Here is a 10364-nt window from a genome sequence, read left to right as displayed (position 1 = left end):
GTTGGTGAATGGTCATTACATTTTAGAAACTCTATGTTGATGTCACCTAAAATATAGATTTCTAAGTTTTTTCTGGTTGAGATTTTTTATTAGTTCATCTTATTTCCCAGTAAAGTCATCTGTAGTCGATGATAGGTGCCTATATATACATCCAATAACTACATGGGCTTTAATGTCAGCGACACCCTCATCAATGTGAATTTACTTGGACAGGCTGAGACACACGAACGGTGAATTCCTTCATACGTACACACATAGACCATTTCTATACTTCGCAATCCATTACTCCATATCTATTCGAAAGCTTCATTGCCACATATTCACACCCCGATCATGATCTCGTTCTATTAACCCTAGACCCTGACCACCAACCTCGAAGGCCTGGGTATTGGCACCTCAATAACACTCCCCTTGACAAAGCTATTTTTAATACTGAAATCCGTGAATTCTGGACTCTATGGTTTACTGAAAAATCTAACTTCCCCACCACACTAGAGTGGTGGGAATCTACTAGGCAGAACTTCAAATGCATTGTGATCAAGTGTTGTACAAGACTGCAAACTGGAACAAATGGAATATGATAGACTGACACGCGATCTTAGCAAATTAAAACAAAATGCATCCACTGGAAACCCAGCCGCCACAGAGTAATATTTACTCCCAAAAAAACAACTTAATGATCTCGAACAACGCAACCTTGAGGCCGTAAAAATAAGGGTGAAAGCTTGATTCATGGAAGAAGGCGAGAAAAGTACCCGCTATTTCTGTTCTCTTGAGAAATGACGACAGGCTCATCAAACAATACAGACACTCACAATTTCCTCTACACGTGACATTTTATTTGAAACGCATGCTTTCTATTAAGCTCTTTACATTGCTGATAATATGGACCCTCAAGCTCAGAGCACTTTCTTCGACACTTCTATTCCATGGCTTCCCAACACTGACAGACAATCAGGCGAGAATCTCCTATTACCCTCTGAAGTCGAGACGGCTCTGAACAAAATGGAAAACAATAAAAACACTTCTGGCCCACCCTCGGACAAGAACTCACACGAGTATTTAATCATTGCTTTAATCATGGCACGCTAACCCCAAGGCAATGCTGGGGAGTCATTACTTCCATGTTTACAAAAAGTGACCACACCAGACTTAAAAACTGGTGACCGACCACCCTTCCAACTACCAATTATAAAATCCTAACCAAAGCTCCTGCTACACGCCATACTCAAGTTCTACCGTCAAACATCAACTCAGACCAAACAGCGTGCGTACCTGGGAGGACAATTAATGACAATCTCAGTTTGATAAGTGACGTTACCTCCTTCGCAAATGAGACACAAACACCGCTCGCTCTTATCTCTATTTATCAACTGAAAGCTTTCAACGGGGTTTCACAACCCTTCCTCTTTTCTGCCTTGCAACATTTTGGTTTCAGCCCCAACTTCATTCGCTGGATCAAGCTTATTTACAATTCAGTTTCTAGGTCTGTTTAAGTTAACGATTGGCTAACCTCCTTTATCTCCTTGGAGCGGGGACTCCGGCAGGGATGCGCTCTATCCATGCCGCTTTATGCACTCACTTGCCGAGATACTCACTCAACGAATCAGAAATAACCTCCGAATTAAAGGCCTGGTACCTCCCGGATCCAGTGAGCAAGTTAAACTCTCCCAATACACGGATGATACTACCTTCATGTTGCGTGACGATAATTCTATTAAAGAAACTCTCAACACACTCTCTCTATGAGGCCGTTCCCGGCACTAAAATGAACTGTGAAAAATGTAAAGGTTTCTCTGGTCTGGGGCTCCGATCAGCTACTTTCCTTTGACTGGTTTAATACTTACATCCCCAAGAAGATTCCCGGCCTCTTTTTTGGTAATGTCAACTGCACAAAACTTAACATTGAATGTCACCTGCAATCGCTCCAAAATACCATTGCAGCTTGGAAACACAGAGATCTCAGCTTTAAGGGAAAGCCCTCGTAATCAATGGCCTGCTAATGTCCACCCTCTGGTATACTGCTACAACCCTACACCTCCCCCCTTGGGCTATTTCTGGGATTACAGAAAACCGCTTACAATTCGTGACATTCTTGCCTCACCTCTGTCTGAGCGTGGATTTAACATTCATCATATTCACACTAAAATTCAAGCCCTGTGACTTAACACAGTTCGTAGACTGATATCCCCCAAACCAGCACACTGGAAATATTTCACAGCCTATTTCCTCCACCTCCAATACCTGCAGCCCAGCTTATACACACTCACTGTGGACTATAAAACCCAAGATACTAACCCTTTCATACCAGCATATCACCGCGAACTCCTAATCACCTGGAATAGACACAGACCAATCAGACATCGTATCCTCGATCCAGTCTCCCTCACTGACCTATTCTAACCTATATCAAACCTCCCTCCGCCCTCCACCTACCTTTAAGTCCCGCTTTATGGCAAACCCTGGCTAACGTCACAGTGCATCTCTACATTTATTTTTGAAAGAGGAAAACCCACCAATAAGGCCCATTTGGGCAGTGCAAGTTTTAGTGCTCACGTTGTTGTTTTTAAAACACAGACTACAATATAAAAGACTATAATAGTAAAACGGAAATTCATTTCACTTAAAACATGATGTTGAAATTCTTCAAAATTTTTCTTTAAGCTACGTATATTTGTATGTAAAAAGGAGATTTTTGATTGCAACTGTTTGCTGTCAATAAACTGCGCAAAGCTGTGTGGGGAATAATATTTTGAGCGTATTTTGTTTGAGGAGAGATTTATATCAGGATCAATATGTTTATCAAGAGAGTTTAGCTGGAATACACTAAGGTCGTAGAGACTACTGAGAGAATCTAGCAATTTTCTAGAAGGTCGATTATCATCAATTAAACTATTAAACTGTGGGTGGGCAGAAGTCAGGACTTTACAGTTATAATATGGTAATTGCGCGAGTAAGGTCTTATTTTCGATCTCACACTGTTTCTTTGTTTTGTGAGAAGTCATTTTTTATCGTGTACAATAGACATTTTTAGTAAAATCTAACCTTCAATGGCCAATTTACGTTTAAGTTCGTCGAGGTCCGCCATGCTCTTGAGCTTGATTATCCGCGATGTGGAGTCTTTTCGTAAACAAATAACGGGACCCTTTGACCAGCAATATTGATAGTGGAGCTCTTCTTTAACTCTTTTAGCCTGGAATAGGACTGCTTGCATTCTTGGTGAAAGATGATCGTAAATTCTGGCCGAAGACAATGAAGACCCTTCTGGTAGACCAACCGCAGCTGGGGTTACATTGCTAATTTCTTTCCGATGAGACATTAGAGATTCCTTAACCAGCCGTCTCACGAATCTGCAGACTATAGGCTTTGGATTTCCGGCGTTGTTTCTTTGCGGGACACGATGGGCAGTGTCAATATATTGGATTGATATATTCTCTCCCATTTCTTTAAACAATTTTACACAAAGCTTACTTGTTGTTGAAGCCTCTTCGTCAGAACACACCTCGGGAACACCGACAATTTTAACATTGTATTGAAAGCTATATTCTTGGAATTCATCGATGGCGTTGGCAATGGCGTCCACCCTGGCCTTGACCTGTGAGAGTTGTGAACTTAGTCGTTGCAGCTCTTTGTTGGCAGTGGTTTTGAAGAGAAGAAAGTCATCATATTCCCTGCTTAGGAATTCAAGGCTGTGAGATTTTTCTTTAGCAGAAGGGGCGGCACTGCTGCTTTGTTGTTGAAATAAGTCTTTTAGTCTTGAAATCTCCTCCGTTAACGTTGAAACTTTAGATTTGAGATCGTTATTTTCTCCCTTTAGGTTGGCAATAGACTCAGGCATAATGTGACACACGAAACAAGATAACAAAACAAATAGAAAAAAGCAGAAGGAACACTTAAACATCAGAAATTTACGAAATGTTACGCGGAGCACTTAAACACACGGCCGTCCATCTTAACCACATCACGTGGTTAAGGCGAATGGAGATTTCCTTATCGAAACAACCACCCAGAAACTCGTAAGTAATCTAATCAAAAGTGGATTTTCACTCCAAGAACTATATGTGCCCTGCAACCCCGCCCCCCCTTCCCTGGGGGTACTACATGAATGTTAGTAACAATGCATGTAGGGCTGAAACAGGAAGACTCCCAATAAAAATCGAAGCACAATATAGGAATTTTAAGTTTTGGCTAACCCTAACCAAACACCCAAAACAAATTATCACAGGTGGTTTATAACGATATGAAGTCAAGGATGAATACGGAATTATGGGGCCAAAAAATCAAACGCATACTAGACCAAATAGGGCTGGGATACCTCTGGACAAAAGCACATGAAAATGACATAGGAATCTTGAACATTATCAAACAAAGACTGAAAGACATCGAATTACAAAGATGGTTAAGTGACGTAAACAATGACATAAGAAAAGACGCCAACCAAAAAAACAAACTAAGAACCTTCCGAAAATTGAAAACAATAGAAAATTATAAATGTGAAGATTATCTCTGTCAGGTCACCAACATCCGACACTGGATAACTCTAACTAAACTCCATCTAAGTATTCACAAATTGGCGATACAGACAGGTCGGTATGTAAGACCTTATAGGAAACCGGAAGAGAGGATCTGTCCTATCTGTAAAAAGACGTAGAAGATACAATACACTTTTAACTCTGTACCCTGCGTATCAAGAAAAAAGAAGTACTTTATTTGAATACCTAAACAAAGAATACAGAATATCAGTAAACAGAATGGCTCCAGATTATGTTTTTCTGTTGTTAATAAACCCTCGAGCAAGAACAAACCAGTGCAAAAGTTAATTGCAAAATACGTATTCGGCTGCTATGAGAAAAGAAGATCATTAGTTCTTTAGGCTAACTTTGATTATAGTTCCACTAGTGTGTAATGTGTGTTATGATTTTAAATTATTTGGATAAAGTCGATGTACATTGGACTGTATAAGACTCCAAATAAAGCATTGTCTTGTCTTGTCTATAATGGGACTCCGAGCCTACATGGAAGACGCTGACCTCCTTAAAGCTCTGGAACCTCATGGAGAAATAATAGAAGTGATCCGCCTTAAATACAAAGCGGACCACGATTTAGCTGGCTTGGAAAATGGAAACCGACTGGTGTGAATGGTGCTCAGTCCCCCCTCCATCCCCTACTCACTGAAGATAGCCGATGAATGGTGCCGGATAAGTCATAACAATCAGCAACCAGACTGCCGAGAGTGTAACCAACTCGGCCACTCTCATTGCAAATGTCCAACTATTAAATGCAACCTGTGTAACGTCACTGGCCACATCTCTATGGACTGTGATAAACACTTTGACTTCCCCCCCAGGAACAACAAGGAGATCAACCGACTAAAATGCCTGAACAGACCCAAGATAATTACACTGACACCACCACCCCTGAATCAGCCATGAACCGACTGCCCGCCCTGATTACTACCCCTACGGACAGCTCTACTCCAGGAAAAAAAGAAGATAACTCTACACCACCTCTGGACCCACAAACAACATCCACTACCACCCCAATGGACAGTTCAACTTCCCTCAAACGGAGCCACACCAGACTCTGACTTGGATAACACCGCTCCAAAACCTCTACTGCAACGTCCAAGGATCACTCCTAAACCCAACACTACAGCTACTAGAAAAAAAGTCTCCCCCCCCTACTGAAACTAAGTAATGGCTTATAAAAACACTCTGACTCCCCCGGAATTTAAGATGTTTAATCTGCTTCTGTTCCTTCTATTTATCACCACGTGTCGCCTCGCAAGTGTCAATGCTCAAAGGCTTCAGGACTTCAGACCGCCGACAATCAGTCCTCCACTTCGTTCAAGGACATGAATACAACTACAAAAGCAATTACTCAAGTTATAGTTTTCAGTTTTATAGGTAAAACCAAGATATGGCTACAAACAAAGGCACCGAGCGTGAATTTTAAACCATTTTATACACAATATGACAGAGGAATGTTCACGTCTTTTTATTGATAGATTTAAGTTCTACAAGGAAATTTCATGTGACATTATTGACTCACATCATTTTTTACATGCTGCCATTAGGTATGGCCATGTCACAATTTTGCGTCACTTATAGTACAGAATATTCACGAAAACTTGAAAGCTTGTATGATTATTATTGAACCTGTAAATTCAGAAATAAAAATTTTAAAAAAATAGTTGATAGTCAAACGTTGTGATAAAATAGGGAGTAAAGCGTAATCAAGGGAAGTATTTAAAATCTCCAAAGAGTGTTTATTCTTTGAGTGGAACTTCTAAAAGACAAACAACAGAAACAAAGTCTAAAAAATGGCTCCTCTCCAAACAGTTTTCTCCGGCAGCTCATTATGAAGTGTTTACTGTTGACGGCCTTTAACCCTAGTGTACATACCTAATTTACGGAACCGAAGGCATTACAGAAAAAGAAACCAAATTATTGATTTGCTAAAAAATTCAACTACAGCCAGTCGAACACCGCTTGCAGCCTGGCTGGGAACTCCATTGTCATCATCATCATCATCGCTATCATCGTCAACATCTCCATCGAATTCGTCCCCTCAAATAATGCAAATGCTGTGAAGTACACAGCATGCTATGATCGTGTTTGGGGTTCTCCAATGACCCGCATCCAAGCACTTGAGTAGTGCTCTCCATGTACCCTTTAACAAGCCAAACGCATGCTCAGATACTATTTGTTTAGAGAGTTCTTTATTAAACTTGTTCTGATCTCGCTTTAGTGCGCCATTATCTTTTATCACTGGTAGAAGCCAGGTCTTCAATGGGTATGCTGAGTCTCCCACCACAAGGAGGCAAGTTACGGTTCCTCCCAAATCCAGGGTAGGTTCCATAAAAATATCCTCGTTTTTGGCGGCCCAATACACATCACTTAGTCGCAGCATTCCAGAATCATGCAGACTCCTGGGAAACCCAGTGGCAACAGATAAAAAGAGTCCCGAGGAGACAACAATTCCTTGCATTAAATAACTGTAAAAATGTTTCCGGTTAAAGTAGTCCGCCTGATTCTCTTTTCGTGCCTTTATAGGAATGTGACTTCCGTCAATCGCAGCAACAACATTCGGAACCCTGCTCTTCTCAGAAAAACCTTCAATTTTCCTGCTTATTTCCGCCCCTGTAGAGGGAAACTTTATGAAGTCAAGCAAATTGCTTCTACAAACTTAACCACTGTAGGTTTTGCTAGTCCGATCATCAGTCCACATGAGCGATAGCACTCACCAGTCGCCAGGCGCCACAAGCTCACAGCCACTCACTTTTCAACCGGAACAGCGTCACGCATTCTAGTGTTTTGTCGCACTATTGCTGGCCCTACCAGCCTACAGATACACTCAAAATTAGCCTGAAACACTCGGAAATTTTCCTCCCACCAGTGATCGAGAGCTCTGTTGTTTACAAGTTCCTGGAACTAGTTCTGGGGACAAGGAAATATCCAAGCACGTCTTGGCCGGCGAGCAACTTGCAGACGATGGTTTCTATAGAACAAATACAGCATCTGGAGTGACTGTAGAAATCGTACTCACAGACGCCCTCTACGCATTCGTCTTAAATGAAATTTTGGATCGCTAAATTAACCGGATATTGTCGTATAGCAGAACGAACAAACAAACAACTGCAAGGAGACCATACGTTTCGTGGTTTGCGATGTCCATGATGTATTAAAATTCCCGCCAAACTCTACCAGGTCAAAAGTTGACCTTGGGTAATTATTTCCAGTGTAACTGGAAAATACTACCTAACCGGAAAACCCAAGCCGATCCCAACCCAAGCCAATTACCCACTGGGAAAACTCGGGCAGAAGGTACGTGTAACCGCAACTTATGATCGGGGTTTGAGTAATGAGAAGTTTTCATCTGTTATTAGTTCTTTCTGCCGGGAGAAGTTAGATTTCTGTTTTTATTCAGGAATCCATGATTTCTCGTAGGTGCATTATGGATTCTTTTTCTTCCCGCTGGTGAAGGTCTTTTTACTGGTCGCCTGCTGTGGGGATAAGGGGTGGTGTTGCAACTTTCCTTTCAGATGATTTGCAACACGAAGTTGTTCTTGGAGGAGGGATACTGACGGGCAGGTCCTCAGTATCTTAGTTAAACTTGATAGTGTTTATATTAATCTTGTTAATGTTTACGCGCCAACCATGCCTGTAGAGCGAGCTCCGTTTTACAAATCTGCTCACAGTTTCTTTTTTCCACACTCTGAATATGTCGTTGGGGGAGATTTTAATTGTTATGATAGTCCTTCTGATAAATTCAATGGCAATCTTTCTGTTAGTCCTGTGTTATCGGATTTTAAATCTTGTTTTTCCCTACGGGATGCTTGGAGATCGCTACACCCTAGGGATCCTCAGTTCACGTGGTTCAGTTCTGACCTCTCGGTTGCTAGCCATCAAGATACCTTTTTAATCCCTAGAGGTCTCATTTCGTCTGTTAAGTGTGTGACATTGCTCCGCGTGTTTTTTCTGATCACGATTTTGTCTTTATTAGCTTTAGTTTAAGTGGCTCCCCTAGGGTCGGTCCGGGGATGTGGAAAAAATAAATAAGTCTCTCTTGGATGACGAATCCTACCGTGAACAGTTCCGTGCTCTAATTGACCGCTTTTGCTTTTCAAACATGCCTTTAAGTCTGTTTGCACTTTTTGGAAGTCGCGTAAGGAAGATATTAAGACTACTACGATATCCTTCTTCTAGTTTAATTACGGCTAACAGCCGTCGATCATCTGGCGATCTCTCTGCTAAATCTGAAATCGTTGATTTAGAAGTTTCTATTAGAGCTTTAATTGCTTCAGAATCTGAAGGCGCGAAGATTAGAAGTTGTGCCAAGTGGTTAGGGGAGGGTGAAGTGCCAACTACTTTCTTTTTCAGGTCGGCTACTAAAAAGTTTGAGAAAAGTTTTGTTCATTCAGTCTTTTCCGCGCATGTTACTGAAGTTTCATCATTGCCAAAAGTAATTAGAACTCACAAACATTTTTATTCTACTCTTGTCGCTGAAGAGCCTGTTGATTCAACAGTGAGGGATAATTTATTACCCTTTGTCACGCATTGTTTATTGGATGTTGATCAAGAGATTTGTGAAGGGGTTTTATTGCTAGACCAGGCCACTGAGGCTCTCATATTATCGAATCGCAACAAAACCCCTGGCCCTGACAGATTGTCAGTGGAATTTTATCTAGCTTTCTCGTCCCCTTCTAGTAAAGATTTTCAATAAGTGCTTACATGTCTTAGAGTTGTGACTCAATGAAATCTTGTGTTGTGACTCAATGAAATCTTGGAGACCAATCTTTCTGCTAAATGTAGATTACAAAATCTGTTTGAAAGCTATTTCTTTGAGGTGATCCAAAGTTTTAGATTCCGTTATTGATCCAGATCAAATGTGCTCTGTTCCAGGAAGATCTATAGTTTCCAACCTACAGCTAATTCGCGATACTTTAGACTTTATAGATCGGACTGCGGAAACTGGCATTTTAGTCAGTCTAGACCAGGAGAAAGCCTTTCATCGTGTTAATAGGTCTTTCCTCCTAACTTTTTTAGATCATTTAGTCTTCGGTCCTTAATTGTATTTGTACTTTGTATAGTGGTGCTAATGTATGGGCTAGTGTGAACAGCTTTCTTTCCAATAAGATTCCTACTGAGCGTGGTGTAGGACAGGGCGATTTTCTGTCGACGATGTTATATATTCTATGTGTAGAAGTCCTTACTCGTAAAATAACAGCTTGTAGTGATATCGAAGGCTTTCTCCTTCCAGGAGCTGAGCGTAACCAATTTAAAGTAGGGCAGGGTATTCCCAGGCGGTCACCCATCCAAGTACTAACCCCGCCCGACAGGGTTAACTTTAGTGATCCGACGAGAACCGGTATTCTCCTTGTGGTGTGGTCGTAGGCGAGAAAAAAGAGAGGACACTTTGTAAAAAAAATTGAAATTGTAAATTGTAATTTGTTTACCATGGATCACTAAGGAGTTCATAAGAACTCGTTGAATTGTGTCCGTGCGTTCCAGATCGAATTGGAATTTGAAAGTGTTGGTTTTTAAGGAGAGGGGAAAACCGGAGTACCCGGAGAAAAACCTCTTGGAGCAAGGGAGAGAACCAACAACAAACTCAACCCACATATGGCGTCGACGCCAGGATTCGAACCCGGGCCACATTGGTGGGAGGTGAGCGCTCTCACCACTGCGCCACCCTCGCCCCCCCACTTAACTTCTTATACCGAGTATGGTGAACATGTAAGGGAGGCAGTAGTTGATTACCCTGCTCAGGCAACTCTGACCTTCAAAACAGGCTTTGAAGTCCTCTTTTGTAGCTGTAAATGAATTTATGCAGCCACTTACATGGAGCGTTGTGGACTTTAC

The 10364-nt window shown here is 41.5% G+C and overlaps 1 protein-coding gene across 1 annotated transcript; it reads right to left on the bottom strand.

Annotated features, from left to right (window-relative positions):
* Positions 1-2999: 2999 nt before the first annotated feature.
* Positions 3000-3965, bottom strand: LOC140936341 (uncharacterized). Its single transcript, XM_073385803.1, has one exon. The coding sequence runs from the start codon at positions 3899-3901 to the stop codon at positions 3041-3043; it is 861 nt and encodes a 286-aa protein (XP_073241904.1). The 5' UTR covers positions 3902-3965; the 3' UTR covers positions 3000-3040.
* Between the last annotated feature and the right edge of the window lie 6399 nt (positions 3966-10364).

Source organism: Porites lutea, chromosome 5, assembly GCF_958299795.1.
Source record: "Porites lutea chromosome 5, jaPorLute2.1, whole genome shotgun sequence".
Taxonomy (NCBI): Eukaryota; Metazoa; Cnidaria; class Anthozoa; order Scleractinia; family Poritidae; genus Porites; species Porites lutea.
Note: the sequence above shows the minus strand (reverse complement) of the source record. Positions and strands in the feature narration are given on the sequence as shown.